The sequence below is a fragment of the Pectinophora gossypiella genome, chromosome 20, assembly GCF_024362695.1.
Source record: "Pectinophora gossypiella chromosome 20, ilPecGoss1.1, whole genome shotgun sequence".
NCBI lineage: Eukaryota > Metazoa > Arthropoda > Insecta > Lepidoptera > Gelechiidae > Pectinophora > Pectinophora gossypiella.
In genome coordinates, this window is record NC_065423.1 from 2,652,322 (window position 1) to 2,676,243 (window position 23,922).

At 37.6% G+C, this 23,922-nt stretch overlaps 1 protein-coding gene across 1 annotated transcript; it reads left to right on the forward strand.

Annotated features, from left to right (window-relative positions):
- Positions 1-49: 49 nt before the first annotated feature.
- LOC126376381 (SH2B adapter protein 2) lies at positions 50-18,082 on the forward strand (the record flags this gene model as incomplete). Its single annotated transcript, XM_050023706.1, has 5 exons — positions 50-907; positions 1,428-1,659; positions 2,412-2,599; positions 3,224-3,409; positions 17,253-18,082. Coding segments are annotated over 5 exons (1,581 nt in total), but the record flags the coding sequence as incomplete, so codon positions are not given.
- Between the last annotated feature and the right edge of the window lie 5,840 nt (positions 18,083-23,922).

The window sequence follows — 23,922 nt, forward strand, 5'->3', positions numbered from 1 at the left end:
TTTACTATTTATTTTTTTCGTATGGCAACAAAACTTGTTTTCGCGAGAAAATCTTGTGATTGTAGAGCATCGTGAATTTTATTTTGATAACGAAATTCCTGATGTTATCGAGATAAAAAGTGTTTTCTTGTGTATAGTTTCTGCGGTGTCCGTTTGTTTTTGTGTGGAATGTGATATCATCGCCTTCCAAGTGGAGCTGCTCAAGAAACTGCTCGCCATGGCTGGCGCGGGCCCATCCGACGGCGAGCCCGACGGATGGGTTGAGTTCTGCGAGCGACAGGCAAAGACCGCCGCCCAGGACGTCGCCAAGGCGTGCCTGCACTACGTACATGCCAGCAACGATCCAGTCCGGCCGCCGCCGCCCTCACACAAGGATATTCTCAAAAAATTCGTCGACTGTTTCTCGGAACAGTTTGAGTACGAAATAGTCAAATTAAAAACTCAACACAAGGTTCCTAATGGGACGCACGCCCACGACGAAAGTGATTATTCCGAAGATACAGACTCTCCGAAGATACAGCACAAACCGTTCTTCCGGAGGTTGTCATTCAAAGGGCTGAGGCGCGGCAAGGGTTTGTTTCACAAGCAGCACTCGGATGAAGTGGAACTGTCGTCGAATCTCAACAAACAAAGTAAGACTAAGCTAGCTAAGATAGTGGTAGAGTGTAGGAAAGAGGGCTTAGTGAATTATTTAACTCCGGAAAGTTTGGAACAGCCCGGAGGCCCACAGAAATGGGAGAAATGTAGACTGGCGTTAGTAAAGACTGTCGGTGGCTATATGCTGGAGTTCTACTCCCCACCCAAGGCCCAGAAGCCTAGAAGCGGAGTGTTCTGTTTCCTAATATCAGAAGCTAGAGAAACAACTGCATTAGAGATGCCTGATCATGAAAATACATTTGTATTAAAGGTAAGCAGTGTTACAATTAAGAAAATTAGTATACCTATAATATTTGTTAAAATTCTTTAAGGATTCAGCCTTTAATCATTAGTGAAGCAAAGTTGGTCGGAGAATAAAAATAGATATCTTACATGATGACATAAAACTCATCACCAAAACAAACTGGCCCGGAGTTTAAGTGACAACCACTATATGAGACATCTCAAAAGGACGCACATATGGGATAACATACAGTAGCACCTCAATGAAGGCAGCCTTCTAATGAGGGGGCCTGTCCTGCACGCCACTAAAACCAAACCATCAAAACTGCTTATGGTCAGTCGACCGATCGCATTTTCGGCCACAAAAAATGAAAAAAAAAAAAAAACATGCAATGCAGTGCTTTTATATTTGTGGGAAATTAAATCAATAAACAAATTAAGGAAAGTAATGAATAAATTTTAAATTATTTAAAATGAATGTCACAGTCACCAAAAAATCATTACTGCCTTACCATTAAAAAATAAACAAGCGGTAAATAAAATTCCAGGCAGACAACAACATGGAGTATGTAATAGAGGCAGCGGACGTGGACGATATGAAGTCATGGTTGGCTACGATCAAGTATTGCATGCGGTCGGCGCCGACGTCACAGCCGCCGCCGGAGTCGCTGGCGGGGCTGCCCGAGCCCGCACCACCCGACCTGCCACCGAGAAGGGACCTGCCAGCTAGCACTAGCAATGCTGACCTTGCTACTGACACGCCCGAGGAGGCTGAACTAGGTATATTTCGAAATTTATTAATGTAGAAGTGCTATTGCCCAATTTGTGGCCACATGTCACTTCTGATCCTTTATCTTAGAATAAAGAATAACCCTATATTTAGAACCGCGTCAATTCTTATTGGGTATTGGATACCAGTCTTAGTTATATTAGGTTTTAAATGGCCGTAAAACTGTAAAGGGGAAGGGCCGCACACTGTCTCGCTCGCACTTTTAATGTGTACTTTGACGGCAGACAGTTTCAGTCCTTTGCTGTTCGTATCAAAAAGGAAGAGGCAAAACGTTTAGTGTGGATAGGTGGTATATGAAATAACCAATTCTAAGATCTGGGGGGGGGGGGGGGGGCGTTAAAATGGCCACATGGAAGCAATTCATCTAAGACAGCAATATTATTGCTATTTGATATTTTTTTGCATTGTGCTTATATGCGGAAATGTTAAGTTGCCTTCTTAGATGAATTGCTTAGATGTGGCCATTTTAACCCCCCTGGCCACGACATATCCACAAAATAAGGATAAAACGCCCGCCGACGCCTAGTTGTCCGTAAATGGAATGGAGTGGGTGGAATTAACTTGTCAAGTTCCTGCGCACACTCACCAAAGTGTATCCTATAAAAACCGACAGACAATCTACATACATTCTCGTGATTCGCCTACCATCAGACTTTCGTCTTTCGTCAACCCATAGGTATTCTTTACAAACAACCTTCCAAGCTGGGTTGTAGTGTGGGTGTAATACCATGTTGGCCGGCAGGTTCGATAGCGGAGGAGGCGTGCGAGCCCCGCGTGAGCCTGTCGGAGTGGCCGTGGTTCCACGGTACGCTGGCGCGGTCGGCGGCGGCTGGCTGCGTGCTGGCGGGCGGCGCGGCGCAGCATGGCTGCTACCTCGTGCGCCAGAGCGAGACGCGCCGCGGGGAATACGTGCTCACATTCAATTTCCAGGTTGGTTCCACATACTGCATTTGCACAAGGTAGAGTTTAGATAGATAAGTACTTAGGTACTGTGTTGCAACGAAATAGGGTATGTAAGGTATTGCATTTTTTTTTTTCAAGAATGTTTAGGGCCCTGTGTTGAGGTTTTTCCAGCAGATTCTTTTACCTGGCTATACAGGTTGTGAGGGTAGTAGTTGGCGTATGAGACGTTTGTTATGTAAAAAATGATAAAGGATAAACCTACTGAATATAGATACTTCAGAACTTTTGAAGTTATTATTTTATATTTCTAAATGAAAGTTTAAGCTATGAAAAATAAAACTTCATTGAATATTTTTGCTTTTCATGTAGTAGTTATTTTTTATTATATTTTTTAAAAAGCATCTCCTAAAGTTGGTTGAATGATGTTTATGCCATTGCACAGATTGTATGAAATTTAATTATTATAAACGGCATTTGGCAACGACATTTTGTATACAGGTTATATATGGTCAAATGAAGGACAAATGAATACATGATTATTGCTAAAATAAACATCATCCAACTAATAAGAGAGTTAAAAATCTCGAAATGGTTTTAGAATTACCAGGATGTGCACAGACTTCACTTCAGATGTTTCTTTTCCTTTCACAGGGTCGAGCAAAGCACCTCCGAATGACTCTCTCGGAGACCGGGCAGTGTCGAGTCCAACACCTCTGGTTCCCTAACGTCCACGAGATGCTGGAGCACTTCCGCACCAACCCCATACCGCTGGAGTCAGGGGGCACTGCTGACGTCACGCTGACACAGTACGTCGTCTGCCAAGACGACCGTCACCAAGTGAGGGCCACATGATTTGTGATACTCCTAGCTTTATGCCTCGTTTACACTGGGTACTTGACTGTCAACTGGTGTGATAAAAAAGATTAATTTGTTTTTTTTACGATTTTTTTTAACTTCGTAGTACCGAGATTCCCAGACACAATAGTTAAACAAACTCATGTATCTCAGTGTAAACGAGCCATAATAATAATGTAAAACATAATCACAAAAAAGTGCATTTAAATATACATTTGTCATATACAACGTGCCTTAGCCAATTAGCCATAGCTTTTATAATTAATGTAAACTTTACAAGTAGTAGTTAATAAGAGTAAAAATTATATGACAAATGTAGCTATGTGTAAAATGTTTTCTAGAGCTCTAAAATTTGTATACTCAGCACAGTGTCATACATTTTATTCTTCATAATCATACAAACTAAAGGGTGAATCTCGTAATTTCATTTTATTCAGTAATTTTGTAGAATTCATTACACATAGGTAGGACTACAATATGACTGTATTTCGGCTTTCGTAATTTATCCGTCAATGGTGGGTATTGGAGCGGACACAAACTTAAGTTTTAGTTTCACGGCTCGTAAACTAGTGCCGTCCTTCACTTACAAACACGTGCTAGAAAGAGATAGAGCTAATTTTAGTCCTATAAATTCTAAATATAGTGCCGTTCACTTCGGACGAGTGCAAAACAAAGGTAAAGCTAATTAGAACTGGTAAATTAAATTGAAATTAAGTTGGCGGTTTATTAACCGCAACCATTAAAACGTGTGGAGTTTACTTCAATTTGAGACTAAAATATCCGATTCAAGTCACTAGCTCATGTGAGAAAATTAAATCGAAAAAATGTCTGACTCGGACAGGATTTGAACCTGCAGCTGTTGTCAATCCGGGACGAGCGTGTTAACCATTACACCACCGGAAAAAAATCTTTCGATCTAAGTATCGTCATTAAGACGACCCCTGCGCCATCTATCTAGAATATTGAGTACTAATAGTACTTTAAAAAGTCAATAAAAAGAAAGTCTTGAAATGCACTTTACCTCTTTACTCTATGGTCATTGAACTCAATATATTGAATAATTCAATTCATAGCAAGAGAATTATTGAAGCATTGAATCAGCTTTAAAACTTTCTTGTTTCCCCCACCGATATTCCCAGTGCTATGACGAAACCAAATAATGCTATGTTAGAGAAAATAAATTTAATATTTCAAGTATATTAATGTCAAGACTCTGTTTTTGGCGTGTACAGTCATGAGCAATATAATGTACCCACTTTAGGACTCTGTCGCACTAAAATATTTGACATTGACAAAGACTTACAGTTCAATTTGTCAAAAAAGTTAATGTGACATGGTACCAAAGTGTATACTTAATGCTCGTGACCGTACAGAATTAATTGAGTTTCCATGATTTCTGCCCGGTTATTGGGAATAAGCTCTCCTCTGTTACACAAGACTTAAATGTGTACTATTATGGCCTCAGCCCACTTACACGACTAATAAAATATCATTCAAATATGGGTTTTAAGTCATGGCATGACATAGTTTGTATTGACAACATAAACTAGCAGACAGTTCGGTGTCAGCAAGCTTCCCGCCTCCAGACTGCTCGGTGGTTGACCGCCAGCAGTCGTTTTAGTTCCGGGCGGTGTTAGGTGGGAGCAGAGTCGTCTAAATGGGCTAATGACCTTTACACTGATACAAGTGTAATGCTAAGTTATATTTGGGTGAATATCAAAATTTCTTCGTGAAAAATTGGGTTCCGACATGAAAAAGATCCAAAAGGATCCTTATGGATCCTTTTTCATGTCGGAACCCAATTTTTCACGAAAAAATTATATGAAAGTTCGCCACCAAACTTGGCAATTTTGATATTCACCCATTTCGTTATTTTTTTATCATATTTCTTCTTCGGGTCACCCTTATGTTTGTCGAAAACTCGCACAACTGCAATATAGATTTTGTACTGTTGTGTTTTGTCTTGTATGTGTTTGTATTTTGTCGCTAGCGATGTTGTATATAGCTCGGTAGTTTTACACCCTTATTTTAAGATGTTAACTCGAAGCTTTCTCGACTCCGTCCTTTGCTGAGGCGATCTTAAGGAAGACCTGGAACACAGCTCAAACTCGGTATTCTTAAACAACGCCTTAATCTTATCTCGTTTACTGCAGTGTGGCCGAGTAGAGGCATGACGTCATTATTTTCGTATTATTGTGTTGGTAGTATGATATGCTCGACTCCAGTCAGTAAAAAAAAAGTTTATTTCGGACATGTTCCATATAGGTTAGTAACAAGCAATAAACAACTTAATCTAGTGTTAGTAATAGAACGATTAAAAAAAAGCACGGCTCGATAATTACAAAAATAAATTATATGATAATTACAAAGACAACGTACACATTAACAGAACATATTACTAATAAGCAGGTTCCCACCGCCTGGTCACCGGTATCTGCAAGTCCACAAAAAAAAGAAAAATGTCAAGTCCAGTAAAGTCCTCAAGTCAAGAACGTAAATTTCAACTTAAAATACCAAAATTCTCAGCTGAGGCCGAGTCCAGTGGAGGAAGTTTCGAGTTTACATCTTAGAATACTAGTGTTAGTGTTACTATAAGACCGGAATTCTCTTAAAAAATATGTCAAAGTACAAATACTGTCCATTTCTATTCTCTTCTTTCTTTAAAACTTTGTAGTTGTAAAGAATTTCGATTACAAACATATAATTTATATAGGTACATACTTCTTACTTCATTCTTCAGAGAATTCTGGTCGATTGTTAGCTTAAACTAGAAAGGATAAATAAATCAGTCTTAAAAAAGAATTTCATAAGCTTAAGCTTACGACTATATCCCAATCGGAGTAGTCAGAGGTACATCCATCACAAGATAAACTAAGTATCCACACCTCACTGAGCTTTCTGTTAGACATTTCGTTCTCGTTTAATAATATAATCACGATTTAAATGTAGAATTAGTGATAACCCTGATCGGAGAAGGCGTGACTTACATCGTTACATCAATGAATTGAATTCGATTTTTGAATTTGAATTCATATTTGGAACATAGATAATAGGGTATTTGATTGGGTCAAAGATAAATTATAAAATGCTAATCTAGAAATAGAAGCTAGTCTAAGATGATAAAAAAACAATCTCATTTTACTTTTCGATTTATTTTCGAATTTTATTTATGAATTAAGTAACAATGAATACAACGTTTGACCGATTTTGTTCATGACGTCATAGGTCAGTATCTCCATACAAACTCCAAAGAAAACTTTCGTCTGGACGTTTCGTAAAAAGTATCTCAATTGACTTGGTTGTCAAGTAGTACATTGAATTCACGCGGTTTCCAGGATTTCTGCCCAGTTAATGGCAGTAGACTCGCGCCCTATTACATTGGACTTAAACGTAACTGGCGAGGAGTGAGTGCGTACTACACACCTCTGTCCCGGAGATACAGATGCTATGTTTTGTACAAAATAGTAATAATAATCCAAAATAAAAAAATAAAAGAGTAATAAATAGGAAAGAGAGGAAGGGAAAGACCAAGAAGAGCTTCATGGAACAGATTAAAGAAAAGGTTAACGTCGTGTCTTATAGGGAAGTCAAGGAATTGGCCTTTGATAGACTGGAATGGAAAATGCTACACCGACAAGAGCGTGGCTCTTAAATTTATGATGATGATGATGTATCTTCTTGACATAAACTAGTCTTCCGTCCGCGTGAACTTCGGTTATCGCACGCGGCATGTTTATTCCACCCCTAAGTAATTCATAATATAAAAACTACTCTATGTTCTTTCCTAATGTCCAGTCTAAAATTGATTGATGACGAGTGATAATAATAAAACTAATGTTTAGTATAGAAAGATTGATCTATTTATCCACAACTAGTCTCGTTTTGTTGCTCAGTTATTTTATATGTCGGTTTATCACACGTACAGTCATGAGCAATATAATGTACCTACTTTAGGACTCTGTCGCACTAACATATTTGACATTTAGTGAGACTCACAGTTCAATTTGTCAAAAAAGTTAATGTGACATGGTACCAAAGTGTATACATATTAATGCTCGTGACCGTACTATAAGACTGTTATAAAAAACCAGTCACTCCCAAACACAAGAATAGTAGGTAGTTATATCTACTATTTCATGAAGGTGCCTATTCGAGCAAACACCAACTTTGACAAGACTAAAACTAGTTCTTTCTTGCACTTAATGGCCCCGATTCCAGCCTCCTTATTTTATTTTAAGTTATACCCGTCATTTTCTTATGCCCTGAAAAGGAAAGGGACGGATGATTGACAATTGTTAATTTTAAAATGAATGAATAATCCGGGCGAATAAAATAGGCATCTCGCTGATATGTAACCTGTATGACGTATGCTGTCAACTTACTTGTCGGGTTATTACTCGATAGAATTAAGTTGTTGTTGTAGAGGCGATTTGGCCTATTGGCCAATATAAAATTTTGGGAGGGTTTTTTAATTCTGTCGACTACCCGTCCCTTTCCATTTCGTCGGATAAAAAAGTGACAGGTTAAACTTAAAATAAAATTAGATGGTGTCTACAGGAATTAGCACCAAAGTAAGTAAAGGACAGCACTAATTTCAGAGCTGTCGAACTAAAATCAGGTTAAGTTCGTGTTCGCCCGAATAGAAACTAGGGGGTTAAAATGGCCACATCGAAGCAATTCATCTAAGAAAACAATATTGCTATTTGATTGCATTGCGCACTTACTTTTTTGTTTATGCGCAAATGTCAATGTAGTTAGGTTTTTTTAGATGAATTGCTTCGATGTGGCCATTTTAACCCCACGCACCTCCCCCCTCCCCCCTTATTTTGAAAACAAGCGCCATTTTGAAAAATCACATTCTGAAAACATCGATTTCTTTCAATTCATTTCATTCCGAGTAAAAATTGAGACCGCAAATTTATTGCCTGGATTGAATGAAACAAGTTTGTCTATTGCGCGGTTTTAACAAAAAAAAAACATCCGAATGTGAATTTCCAAATAAGCGCTTACGTAGACGATATATTGGCCCCGATTCCTGCAGACATCTCTTAATTTTACTTTAAGTTATACCTGTCATTTTCTTATCCGCCGAAAAAGAAAGGGACGGATGATTGACAGCTCTTAATTTTAGGAAGAATGAGTAAATAAATGAATAACCCGGGCGAATTTTTAGACGGTTGTTTTAGATTTGTGCTTAAAATTGACGTGTGTTCCATAAATTTTATGCTTGTCGATTACCCGTCCCTTTCCTTTTCGGCGGATAAGAAAATGACAGATATAACTTAAAATAAAATTAGATGGTGTTTACAGGAATTAGCACCATTATGGATGTTAAACCTGCATTAATTTGCAATGTATGCGACTATGTGTAGATTAGGATTGATTTCACAATAATTCGTTCAAATGATATATATAGTTTTTATATATATAACTGATAAGTATATATATAGCTGATATAGCAGCAATAAACATTTATACATCGTTTTAAAATCTAATACACTTAACAGTCATTGTCGAACAAAAAGCAATGCAGTGGTCTCAATTATTATATCAATTTGATAACTAACATTGATTCAAGTCTTAATTACTTTTGATTCCTCATATGCATTTTATTTATTTTAAATAAATTGTAAATTCATATTTATAAATATGATTATAAGATAATTAATATAGGTTTTAAGACTAAATTTTATGAAGATATAGGTATATCTTGTTATGACAAGAGTAGTTATAAAAGTTTTTATATAAATATAGATAATTGTAATCTATATTCAGTGTACTAATAGAGACTAGTATACTGCTATACGTTAGTGATAAATATTTGAAAAGTACTCTTAAAAGAGTATGATACATAACATAAACATACATAAACTCACGCCCGTAATCCCTAATGGGGTGGGTAGAGCCACAAGTAATCAAAGACAACTTGCAGCCACTGTTGATACGATGTCGTAAGCTGGATATGATGAACCTTATGGTGATAAGGGATCAGCCTATCGCCCATAACATTAGTCCATCATGTAAAAGAGTATGATTCACTCACAAATGTGTGTAGTAATGCTAAAGTTCTATATGCATCGAGGAATAAAACAAGGGCCACTTTCTAAAACACTAATTAAGACTACTTACTCGAAGTCACAGGCCGGACACTCCATGCAAAAATCTTATTTTTACCGTATGCAACAACCGCGTGAGTGTGAGCGAGACAAACTATCCGCGCGCACTTCCCCTTACTCTTTAACGGCTAACTGCCATTTACACTGAAGTGACCCAGCGTAGCGGTGAGGTAAATTTAGTTCGAAGAGTGTCCGTTCTACGCGTAGTATTTCTTTACTCTATGCCGCAGTGTCAAAATGTCAACTTACCTAGAAACGAAACAATTGAAAGAGTGAGACAGTGACTAGCAATAATAAGCTCTCCTCTGTTACACAAGACTTAAATGTGTACTATTATGGCCTCAGCCCACTTACACGACTAATAAAATATCATTCAAATATGGGTTTTAAGTCATGGCATGACATAGTTTGTATTGACAACATAAACTAGCAGACAGTTCGGTGTCAGCAAGCTTCCCGCCTCCAGACTGCTCGGTGGTTGACCGCCAGCAGTCGTTTTAGTTCCGGGCGGTGTTAGGTGGGAGCAGAGTCGTCTAAATGGGCTAATGACCTTTACACTGATACAAGTGTAATGCTAAGTTATATTTGGGTGAATATCAAAATTTCTTCGTGAAAAATTGGGTTCCGACATGAAAAAGATCCAAAAGGATCCTTATGGATCCTTTTTCATGTCGGAACCCAATTTTTCACGAAAAAATTATATGAAAGTTCGCCACCAAACTTGGCAATTTTGATATTCACCCATTTCGTTATTTTTTTATCATATTTCTTCTTCGGGTCACCCTTATGTTTGTCGAAAACTCGCACAACTGCAATATAGATTTTGTACTGTTGTGTTTTGTCTTGTATGTGTTTGTATTTTGTCGCTAGCGATGTTGTATATAGCTCGGTAGTTTTACACCCTTATTTTAAGATGTTAACTCGAAGCTTTCTCGACTCCGTCCTTTGCTGAGGCGATCTTAAGGAAGACCTGGAACACAGCTCAAACTCGGTATTCTTAAACAACGCCTTAATCTTATCTCGTTTACTGCAGTGTGGCCGAGTAGAGGCATGACGTCATTATTTTCGTATTATTGTGTTGGTAGTATGATATGCTCGACTCCAGTCAGTAAAAAAAAAGTTTATTTCGGACATGTTCCATATAGGTTAGTAACAAGCAATAAACAACTTAATCTAGTGTTAGTAATAGAACGATTAAAAAAAAGCACGGCTCGATAATTACAAAAATAAATTATATGATAATTACAAAGACAACGTACACATTAACAGAACATATTACTAATAAGCAGGTTCCCACCGCCTGGTCACCGGTATCTGCAAGTCCACAAAAAAAAGAAAAATGTCAAGTCCAGTAAAGTCCTCAAGTCAAGAACGTAAATTTCAACTTAAAATACCAAAATTCTCAGCTGAGGCCGAGTCCAGTGGAGGAAGTTTCGAGTTTACATCTTAAAATACTAGTGTTAGTGTTACTATAAGACCGGAATTCTCTTAAAAAATATGTCAAAGTACAAATACTGTCCATTTCTATTCTCTTCTTTCTTTAAAACTTTGTAGTTGTAAAGAATTTCGATTACAAACATATAATTTATATAGGTACATACTTCTTACTTCATTCTTCAGAGAATTCTGGTCGATTGTTAGCTTAAACTAGAAAGGATAAATAAATCAGTCTTAAAAAAGAATTTCATAAGCTTAAGCTTACGACTATATCCCAATCGGAGTAGTCAGAGGTACATCCATCACAAGATAAACTAAGTATCCACACCTCACTGAGCTTTCTGTTAGACATTTCGTTCTCGTTTAATAATATAATCACGATTTAAATGTAGAATTAGTGATAACCCTGATCGGAGAAGGCGTGACTTACATCGTTACATCAATGAATTGAATTCGATTTTTGAATTTGAATTCATATTTGGAACATAGATAATAGGGTATTTGATTGGGTCAAAGATAAATTATAAAATGCTAATCTAGAAATAGAAGCTAGTCTAAGATGATAAAAAAACAATCTCATTTTACTTTTCGATTTATTTTCGAATTTTATTTATGAATTAAGTAACAATGAATACAACGTTTGACCGATTTTGTTCATGACGTCATAGGTCAGTATCTCCATACAAACTCCAAAGAAAACTTTCGTCTGGACGTTTCGTAAAAAGTATCTCAATTGACTTGGTTGTCAAGTAGTACATTGAATTCACGCGGTTTCCAGGATTTCTGCCCAGTTAATGGCAGTAGACTCGCGCCCTATTACATTGGACTTAAACGTAACTGGCGAGGAGTGAGTGCGTACTACACACCTCTGTCCCGGAGATACAGATGCTATGTTTTGTACAAAATAGTAATAATAATCCAAAATAAAAAAATAAAAGAGTAATAAATAGGAAAGAGAGGAAGGGAAAGACCAAGAAGAGCTTCATGGAACAGATTAAAGAAAAGGTTAACGTCGTGTCTTATAGGGAAGTCAAGGAATTGGCCTTTGATAGACTGGAATGGAAAATGCTACACCGACAAGAGCGTGGCTCTTAAATTTATGATGATGATGATGTATCTTCTTGACATAAACTAGTCTTCCGTCCGCGTGAACTTCGGTTATCGCACGCGGCATGTTTATTCCACCCCTAAGTAATTCATAATATAAAAACTACTCTATGTTCTTTCCTAATGTCCAGTCTAAAATTGATTGATGACGAGTGATAATAATAAAACTAATGTTTAGTATAGAAAGATTGATCTATTTATCCACAACTAGTCTCGTTTTGTTGCTCAGTTATTTTATATGTCGGTTTATCACACGTACAGTCATGAGCAATATAATGTACCTACTTTAGGACTCTGTCGCACTAACATATTTGACATTTAGTGAGACTCACAGTTCAATTTGTCAAAAAAGTTAATGTGACATGGTACCAAAGTGTATACATATTAATGCTCGTGACCGTACTATAAGACTGTTATAAAAAACCAGTCACTCCCAAACACAAGAATAGTAGGTAGTTATATCTACTATTTCATGAAGGTGCCTATTCGAGCAAACACCAACTTTGACAAGACTAAAACTAGTTCTTTCTTGCACTTAATGGCCCCGATTCCAGCCTCCTTATTTTATTTTAAGTTATACCCGTCATTTTCTTATGCCCTGAAAAGGAAAGGGACGGATGATTGACAATTGTTAATTTTAAAATGAATGAATAATCCGGGCGAATAAAATAGGCATCTCGCTGATATGTAACCTGTATGACGTATGCTGTCAACTTACTTGTCGGGTTATTACTCGATAGAATTAAGTTGTTGTTGTAGAGGCGATTTGGCCTATTGGCCAATATAAAATTTTGGGAGGGTTTTTTAATTCTGTCGACTACCCGTCCCTTTCCATTTCGTCGGATAAAAAAGTGACAGGTTAAACTTAAAATAAAATTAGATGGTGTCTACAGGAATTAGCACCAAAGTAAGTAAAGGACAGCACTAATTTCAGAGCTGTCGAACTAAAATCAGGTTAAGTTCGTGTTCGCCCGAATAGAAACTAGGGGGTTAAAATGGCCACATCGAAGCAATTCATCTAAGAAAACAATATTGCTATTTGATTGCATTGCGCACTTACTTTTTTGTTTATGCGCAAATGTCAATGTAGTTAGGTTTTTTTAGATGAATTGCTTCGATGTGGCCATTTTAACCCCACGCACCTCCCCCCTCCCCCCTTATTTTGAAAACAAGCGCCATTTTGAAAAATCACATTCTGAAAACATCGATTTCTTTCAATTCATTTCATTCCGAGTAAAAATTGAGACCGCAAATTTATTGCCTGGATTGAATGAAACAAGTTTGTCTATTGCGCGGTTTTAACAAAAAAAAAACATCCGAATGTGAATTTCCAAATAAGCGCTTACGTAGACGATATATTGGCCCCGATTCCTGCAGACATCTCTTAATTTTACTTTAAGTTATACCTGTCATTTTCTTATCCGCCGAAAAAGAAAGGGACGGATGATTGACAGCTCTTAATTTTAGGAAGAATGAGTAAATAAATGAATAACCCGGGCGAATTTTTAGACGGTTGTTTTAGATTTGTGCTTAAAATTGACGTGTGTTCCATAAATTTTATGCTTGTCGATTACCCGTCCCTTTCCTTTTCGGCGGATAAGAAAATGACAGATATAACTTAAAATAAAATTAGATGGTGTTTACAGGAATTAGCACCATTATGGATGTTAAACCTGCATTAATTTGCAATGTATGCGACTATGTGTAGATTAGGATTGATTTCACAATAATTCGTTCAAATGATATATATAGTTTTTATATATATAACTGATAAGTATATATATAGCTGATATAGCAGCAATAAACATTTATACATCGTTTTAAAATCTAATACACTTAACAGTCATTGTCGAACAAAAAGCAATGCAGTGGTCTCAATTATTATATCAATTTGATAACTAACATTGATTCAAGTCTTAATTACTTTTGATTCCTCATATGCATTTTATTTATTTTAAATAAATTGTAAATTCATATTTATAAATATGATTATAAGATAATTAATATAGGTTTTAAGACTAAATTTTATGAAGATATAGGTATATCTTGTTATGACAAGAGTAGTTATAAAAGTTTTTATATAAATATAGATAATTGTAATCTATATTCAGTGTACTAATAGAGACTAGTATACTGCTATACGTTAGTGATAAATATTTGAAAAGTACTCTTAAAAGAGTATGATACATAACATAAACATACATAAACTCACGCCCGTAATCCCTAATGGGGTGGGTAGAGCCACAAGTAATCAAAGACAACTTGCAGCCACTGTTGATACGATGTCGTAAGCTGGATATGATGAACCTTATGGTGATAAGGGATCAGCCTATCGCCCATAACATTAGTCCATCATGTAAAAGAGTATGATTCACTCACAAATGTGTGTAGTAATGCTAAAGTTCTATATGCATCGAGGAATAAAACAAGGGCCACTTTCTAAAACACTAATTAAGACTACTTACTCGAAGTCACAGGCCGGACACTCCATGCAAAAATCTTATTTTTACCGTATGCAACAACCGCGTGAGTGTGAGCGAGACAAACTATCCGCGCGCACTTCCCCTTACTCTTTAACGGCTAACTGCCATTTACACTGAAGTGACCCAGCGTAGCGGTGAGGTAAATTTAGTTCGAAGAGTGTCCGTTCTACGCGTAGTATTTCTTTACTCTATGCCGCAGTGTCAAAATGTCAACTTACCTAGAAACGAAACAATTGAAAGAGTGAGACAGTGACTAGCAATATGGACTTATTTCAAAAAGAGACAGCAAATAGTGCTAGTCAGCTCGTGTTAATAGTCTTGTTTTCTTCTACAATGATAATGTATAAATTCACTTTGCTTTATTGTCAGGCGAGACAGTTGTATCTGGTGCAGAGTCAGTGGCGTGTATCTCTAATAAGCAATAAAGCACTGCCTACCTTAGAATCCAATAAGAAAAAACACATACAAGAAATCAAACGAAACAGAGTAAAATCCTAAGTACGAAATTTATTAAGCGTTACGCCATCTAGTGTTCATTTTAAGAACTTTCTTATAGTACCGTTCGATGCGAAATTTATAATTTATACATAATAAATTTATTCGGCCTATTATACATAATATACTTATACATAATAAACTAACAGCCTCCGTGGTCTAGTGGTAAGAGCGTCAGGCTCACGATCTGGAGGTCCGGGTTCGATTCCAGATGGGGACATTGTCGAAATCACTTTGTGAGACTGTCCTTTGTTTGGTAAGGACTTTTCAGGCTTGAATCACCTGATTGTCCGAAAAAGTAAGATGATTCCGTGCTTCGGAGGGCACGTTAAGCCGTTGGTCCCGGCTATTAGCCGTAAAAACACCTCCACCAATCCGCATTGGAGCAGCGTGGTGGAGTATGCTCCATACCCCCTCCGGTTGATTGAGGGGAGGCCTGTGCCCAGCAGTGGGACGTATATAGGCTGTTGATGATGATGATGATGAAATTTATTCGGTACGCCATCTAACGGGTAATTTGTGTATAGACATCCAGAAGCCGAGCTATACGGATACGCACACTATACGAATTCCTTTTATTCTGATACGACGCACACATAGATTTTCTGTAGTTGTGTGTGTGTGCGTGTATTTATCACGCGCAGCACAAGCAAAGATACAGGGAGAGACTATTGAGTGGTTGCCATTGCCAATATAGTTCTCTCTCTCTCTTTATTTAAGAGCTGCGCTCTTGTCGGTGGAGTAATCGCCATTACTCCATAGATAGAGCGTGTACAACGGTGGTTGCCCCAATCGCCTTCCGTTCCGCAGTACACCGACCAATTTCTTAATCGGTGATGTTCTAGCTAGAGCCCTACCAGAGTCCATTTCCTCGGCCTCCAACCAGTACTGATACCGCTGCTGCCCGGCATCAGGGGTGCGATTTTGAAGTAGTAGTTTTTGCGTAATATAGTTCTTATGTGGTTAGTATTACGTATTATTGTACGTATGTTTTGCATCGCCTTTTGAGTTTTGCATCAGATACAACTTATCGTGTTATTCATGATTCTTATGAGAGGTTTGCCAGAAGTTTAGAGTAGAATTAATCCTTCGTAGTCTCTACTCGATGGACTGTTGATACCTGTGGTTGATACTAACAACATTTAGAATAGAAGTTTTATAAAGGGTTAGCCGGAAAAAGACTGGCAAAATCAACAAGATTGGTCCATCTAAAGGGGAGCAACTGGGTTTTGTATTTTGAGGGGTTGATTGGCAACACTTTGAGGTGTCGCACCACCTAAATATTAGGGCCACCTTTGTTAAGTATGTAGTCGTTACATGAGCCATCAAGGACCTATGGCAGCTCGATAGTTCCCTTGCCATCAGTAATCCACCTCACATCCCACACGTTAGACAAAGAAAAGTACAATGGTTTGTAAACCTCTTGCTCTTGTCTTATGAAACATACTTTTTTGCACATTGTAAATACCAACATTTTCCGGCTAACTCAGCATTTAGCCTACGTATGTTATACATTTGTTTTATAAGTTGTACAAATCGAACTCACGTTCTTTCGAGCTTTAATTATAATCTTCTTGGTTGTAAATTTTATTATTAAACTTATTTTCCATGGAATGGCTTCGTGTTTTTATTTGCAGTCTTGTTTTTGCCTGTTTTGTGCGACTGTGTGGTAAGTGTGCTTTTGTTATTTTATTTTTATAATTAATTTTGTTTGTGCTATATGCTAGTGTAGCTTTTGTGCTCGTTTGTATAACATGTAATTTTGTTTAAACTAGACATTTTTTTTTGTATTTTGTGTAAGTATATAAGTAAGATTCCATGCTTCGGAATTCACGTTAAGAGCAGCGTGGAGTATGCTCCATAACCCCTCCGGTTGATTGAAGGGTGGTATATGTTCAGTAGTGGGACATACTTAAATAGACTTTTTCCTGATGATAATTATGCGGCTTATTCTCATTTTTTTTTCCTCACTGTGTACTTACTATTTGAACTAGCACCAACGCGTATCACAAACAAGGCTGCCCTTATTCGTTTCGCCTTTAAAAAAATATATTTTAAAAGAAATATACGTGAAGTGTAGTAAATAGATAGTAAATAATGTAAATAAATTACATACTTAGTTTTATGATATTAACTTTTTACCGACTTTAAAAATATGAAATTAATACATTTCAATATTATTTCCAGCTGGTAACCCACGGCAGTGACGTGCGCATGCGCCGTGCGGAGCTGGAGGCGCTGTCAGTTGCGAGTGGTGCGCACCACGACACTCGCGCCGTCGACAATCAGTATAGCTTCGTCTAGGTAATATCACCATCAGCCGGAAATCATCTACTGCTGGACATAGGCCTCCCCAAGACACACCCCACATACAACATACGTCGTTTTACACAGACACTACACATTGACGTTATCGTACACGTGCATCTGTGTGTGTGACGTCTGACACCATACTAAAGCAAGACCGAGGGGGTGAGGTAAACCTAGCTTAGCCGTTAGTGGGGAGCGGAGAGTTGGCGTTCCATGCGTAGTATTGTTCCTTATTCTATGCCCATGCTCGTCATAATGACCGATGCTCTGCTGCCCGCATCCAGCGTTTTCGCGCGACCTTCAGGTCATCGGTCCACCTTGTAAGGGGGGGGCTACCTACGCTGCGCTTTCCGATCCGCGGTGGTCACTCGAGAATCCCACGGCCCATCGGCCGTCCATTCTACGAAATACACTTCTCATCAAAAAAATCGAAACACTTCCGTTTTCATTGTTTCTGTCCGAATTTAACACAAAAAAGAATTCATACGATGAAAAAAAATACATAAATGTATAGCTGGCAGTTTGGCCATTACAGTAATAAGCGAAAATTCTAAATTCAAAATTAGAATTTCATTTGTTTATCTTATAAACGAAATGAATCACTGTTTTGAGACAAATGTGTGTTTAGGGTTGGAGTACATTTAGCGTTTAAAAACTAAAAATTGGCGCCTATCCTTAAACTTTTTGTTTTTTATTTCAATACTGTGACTTTGGGACGTCTGAAAAAAGGTTTTTTTTCTAAAACGTATGGATACTTCGCCCACAGAAGCCGCCCAAGTTGTGGCATTGCTGGATTCTGGCCTTAGTCAGCGTGTTGTGGCTGCAAGACTGCATCTAAGCCTGTCATCTGTTCATAGAGTCTATAAACGTTATCGGGAGACTGGTTTGTTCACGCGCCGTTCAGGATCTGGCAGGAATCGGGTCACTTCTGAGCGAGATGATCGATTTATTGTAACAACTTCTTTAAGAAATCGACGCCTTAACGCTTTTCAACTGCAGCAGCGGCTTCGTGTTGTACGAAGGGTGGCTGTAAGTGACTCTACAATTAGAAGAAGGTTGAAGGATCGTGGACTGGTACCGCATAAGCCAGCAAATGGGCCGAAATTAACTGCAGACCATCGAAGAGCGCGCCTTAACTTTGCACGTGAGCACCTAAATTGGTCATACCTACAGAACCGCCACCATAGCTGACCTTTTCTTCAATGCAGCATTGTGCATAGCGTTCTCCGTCTCTTCTGTAGACCTTGTTCCTTCCGTCGTTACCATACAGCATAATTTTACACTCATCAGAAAAGAGAACTTTGCTCCACTGTAGGTATGACCAATTTAGGTGCTCACGTGCAAAGTTAAGGCGCGCTCTTCGATGGTCTGCAGTTAATTTCGGCCCATTTGCTGGCTTATGCGGTACCAGTCCACGATCCTTCAACCTTCTTCTAATTGTAGAGTCACTTACAGCCACCCTTCGTACAACACGAAGCCGCTGCTGCAGTTGAAAAGCGTTAAGGCGTCGATTTCTTAAAGAAGTTGTTACAATAAATCGATCATCTCGCTCAGAAGTGACCCGATTCCTGCCAGATCCTGAACGGCGCGTGAACAAACCAGTCTCCCGATAACGTTTATAGACTCTATGAACAGATGACAGGCTTAGATGCAGTCTTGCAGCCACAACACGCTGACTAAGGCCAGAATCCAGCAATGCCACAACTTGGGCGGCTTCTGTGGGCGAAGTATCCATACGTTTTAGAAAAAAAAACCTTTTTTCAGACGTCCCAAAGTCACAGTATTGAAATAAAAAACAAAAAGTTTAAGGATAGGCGCCAATTTTTAGTTTTTAAACGCTAAATGTACTCCAACCCTAAACACACATTTGTCTCAAAACAGTGATTCATTTCGTTTATTAGATAAACAAATGAAATTCTAATTTTGAATTTAGAATTTTCGCTTATTACTGTAATGGCCAAACTGCCAGCTATACATTTATGTATTTTTTTTCATCGTATGAATTCTTTTTTGTGTTAAATTCGGACAGAAACAATGAAAACGGAAGTGTTTCGATTTTTTTGATGAGAAGTGTATATACACAAGTGGTTCCTAAATTCTTTATACCATCTTTTTAAAATACAATTGTTTATACGTATAATCTGTACAACTATTTATTTGACGTGACTTGCTGTAGATTAGCCGCTTGGCCGGACAAATGGAGAGCGCTGAGGGCTCTCATCCGATCTATACAATAATGCTATTATGTAGCTTTTTTACTTACGTGTTCGATATTGTTTGTACTACTTCGCTAGAACATAGCTGACGAGGAGTAGGTGGCATATTACTACACCTGTGCCTACCCCCTTCGGGGATACAGGCATGATGCTCTGTATGTACTTCGCTACAACAAATTAGAACATATTTTATTTTGTGCAATATGACGTGCAGTGGAAGTTAGCTAGAATTTTGAGTCATTTCGGGAAGTTTTAAATTATTCTGAAATGTTCTAGAATAATTATTTTTTGCTTTTTAGTTTAGCCATATATATATAGTTCTTTCTCCGCCTTATTACGAAACAAAGGTTTAAAATAGTCCGCACCACGGAAGAAGCTTACGGATTTTATTGGAACTAATTTATAAGTCATATTTCTATAAGGAATCAACGACACTAGCGCCCTCGGGACTTCTTTCGTGCCGCGGACTATATTTTAAACCCGGTTTTATATCTTTAGTCTTCATTTTTTTTGTAATAAGGCGGTATAGGTTTAAGATTAGGCATAAGGCGTAGCCAAATTTTGTATAAAAACTGTTTAATTTATTTATAATAATAATGCTTATTTATTGATACCATATAAGTTTTAGCTTGAAATACCAAAGAAAAATGTTGTGTTGCCAGTCTATTAAAAAATATTCTAATCTTGTTTATAGTATAAAATTAGATAAATATACGGTTCATCATTAGAAAAAAGAGGAATCTGGCCGGGTCAGACTGGCAGTTGCTTCTGTAAAAAACCGCACGAACTACATTAAAATTTATTCTCTTTCAAAATGGCAACACTTGAAAGTTTTTTTTAAATTATCGAAACAATAGAACAAAAAATGCCCGTTGTCCAAATTACATAGGTATAGAGACTTGTATTTTAGGAATCATGTTGATAAAGTACATTTAGTTAAGAAGGAAATATAATTTAGTAAAATAAAATCATGAATAAAATGAAACCCTTCTGGAATATAATACCTTGTGATAGGGTTGCCATCTGTCTGTTATAGGGTGGTATTAATAAACTAATCTCAGCTTCGAGACTGCCCTCAAGATCATGTCAATGTGACACTTCTTATATAAAAAGAGACTTGATCTAAAAAGATTAAGACGATCAAAGACTAGGCTGTATGGGCTAAGTTCCCTTTGCCTGCCAGAATGGGCAAATAAAAAAAACAGACATGAGCATGGTCTTGAGGGCAGTCTCAACTGAGATTAGTTTATTAATACCACCCTCAATACAAATTGATTAGAAAAAAAAACAGCTGCAACATTTTTCTGATATGTGTATATGTCTCTTTCGCACTAGACTGTATCCTATATCTCTGTCCTGGACCCCTTGATATAAAGAAAATGAAGGGCTTTCCAGACTTAAGTTCCCTAAAAAACTGAGGCGCTGTTCAGATTTAACGTGATTGTAGTGTATATCTAATAAAGACGTACATACATTGTCTCGTGTGTTCGCGCGTAAATGAACAAACGTCAGCGTCACGTGAGCCGAGGGCGAGCGTGGACGTTGTGGAATAGGCTAGTTTCCAACTAGTCAAATCAGTTACTTTTTACTAAACGTCAAAACACCAAATTACTATGGATATTGTATGAAACAGCACAATGTGACGTCATAGAAAACGTGATAAAATGCCCGACTTATTTTTACGTTTTTCTTTGTTAAAATTCATAAATAAGTTTAATAGAAAAATGAAAATGTTTTTCGTTGGTTCTAGATCTGTCTTTATTTAGTAATCAGAATTTCATAATTTATCTTGAACCTAGTACACGACCCAATTGGCGTGCGTGCATTGTCGAGCCAGTGAGAATAGGAGTCTCAACAGTGATAATTACCTATTTACTCATTGCTCGCGTACATAATTATTAAAAAATATAATGTAATGGCAGATGCATATATATAAATATATATATTGTTGCTTGATATTTGGATCAGATACGTATAGAATTATGTTGCTACCTATATTGCTTCACTTTATTTTAATCAAAATAATTATCAGGGTTGATGAGGCTGGTATTCCACCTCACAACCGACACGATAAGAAGAATAATAATAGCCCTTTCACGGGCAGAAACCATGGGTCATTGATGGTTCATAATAGATAGGTAGTATGACACCTTGGAATCGGAATGTCTTTAGACGTTCTGTCCTTGAAAGAGATGTGTTATGTATGGGTGTAATAACAAGGGTAGTCATTTATACCCAAAAGCAAAGGTAAAAGTTGCTTATGTCTGTTATCCATGAAAGTAGAAGGTTAAACGCAGGAAAATCTCTACAACGCCACCTATATTTTTATTGGGTAACGTAGCCTGGAAAGTTCCGGCGCTGTTGTCATATTAATCAAGGTATAATAACAAGCACTATCACAATACTACAGATGGCAACTCTATTTATTGACAATGGCAACATTGAAAATTATATTGCGAAGCTAAATAAGAGAAACCAAGTTTCTAACGTTTATTATAAGCGCTATACTCTAGGATACAGGGGCTAGTCTTTTATCAATCCTTTTGGATTATAACTTAAATGAAATACTTATCAATGTATTGGTGTATAAGTAGTCATCATGCTAGATTTACAGATTAACGAGACGCTCTTATAGGTACATAACCTCCTTATAGTATACACGGTTGATCCACACCGAGCCGCACTATCCTATACTTCTATCCTTTTCTGTCACTGACCTGTACTGCCTACTGCGTAAGTGCGAACGAGACAAATATACGCGCGCTCTCTCTTACTCCTTAGCGGCTTACGGCTATTTAACTTACGGGTGTGTAGAGTGAGATAATGCGACCGCACGCAGCAGAATCGACGAGGCGACTTAACGCTCTGTCGCGCGTTCGAACTAACATAACATAAGCTCACGACTATATCCCAATTGGGGTAGTCAGAGGTACCTACATCCATTGCAAGATGAACTAAGTACCTACTCCTCACCGAGCTTTTTGTTAGACCAAGGTGATGAGATGTCTCCCCGCCTATAATGGTCGATCCAAAGTTTTCACTAACTCATTGGTGCAAGTCCGAACAGGACCACAGTGACCTAAATAAATGCCAAAAGAACGAATGGGATTCAGTACTGCCCGATGTGGTCCAACCTTTATGGTCAAAGCACGAATAGGCGACCTAGTCAAATGAGATACTTTTTACTGCATTACTACGGAATTTGTATAGAATAAAATACACACGTATGACGTCATCAACAAACGTGGTCAAACGTCGTGTTCTTGTATGAGTTACATAATTCTTAATTCAAAATCGTTACTCAATCAAATAGAAAAAGTGAGATTGATTTTTACTTATCTTAAAGTGGCTTCTATTTCTAGATAGGCATTTCATAATTTATCTTCGACCCAGTCATCTATCCTATTCTATATTCAAAACTTAAACTAATCAAACAGGTACATAATATTCGTAAATACATGTATAAGCTCCCATAATCCATTCCCTGCTAGACAAGCGTCCTAAGATAATAATGAACTGTAATAGGGAACAACATTAATCCAATAAAAAGTGAGCGTCGAAGAGCGGCAATGCACTTTTGTAATCCTTCGGTAGCCGTAGCATCGACACCATTATATCGCGTGCAATGCGATAAATGAACTAAAACTATATAAACAAATTCCGTTCTGTAACTTCGGAGATATAGGAGGGGGAAGTCCGTCCGCTTTTTAACCGGACGGACTTTCACTCTAATGGTTCCTTTTTACCATTTTGATTGGGAACTCTAAAAACAATTATACCTGTTTAAATATTCCCTCACGCGCTGTTGAAGGAAAAATCAGTAGCATGGAGATTGTATATCGCACGCGTCAAGTTATTTGAACCTATAAAATTCGTTTATCGCGTAGCTCTGAGCGCGTAGCCAATACTGTTGTTTTGTTTATCGCATTGCGAGCGATGCGCTGCAGAGCATGCTTAGGCTACACTTTCCCGGCTCCGGAACAGTGATTCGATTATTGAAACGCGTCTGTACAAACAAATTTATGGCCTTTCGCTAGTCCAATCGGTCTAGCGAAATGCCCTTTTCAGGACCCGGTAGACAAATATTATTGTCGCTCTTGTTAAAAATTTTTAACAAAAAAAAAACCGACTTCAAACGCAAAACTAAAAAGCAATAAATAAATTTACTTCGCACAAAGTAATTAGTACGTATTTTCAATTAGTTAATTAATTTATAATTCTGAAGCCGGTGCCAAGGAAATGCTACAACGAAGTACCGATTCATATATTTTTCAATACTGATTGTTTTGTAATTTTTTGTTTGACATTGTTTTGTAATTGCTTTGATATAG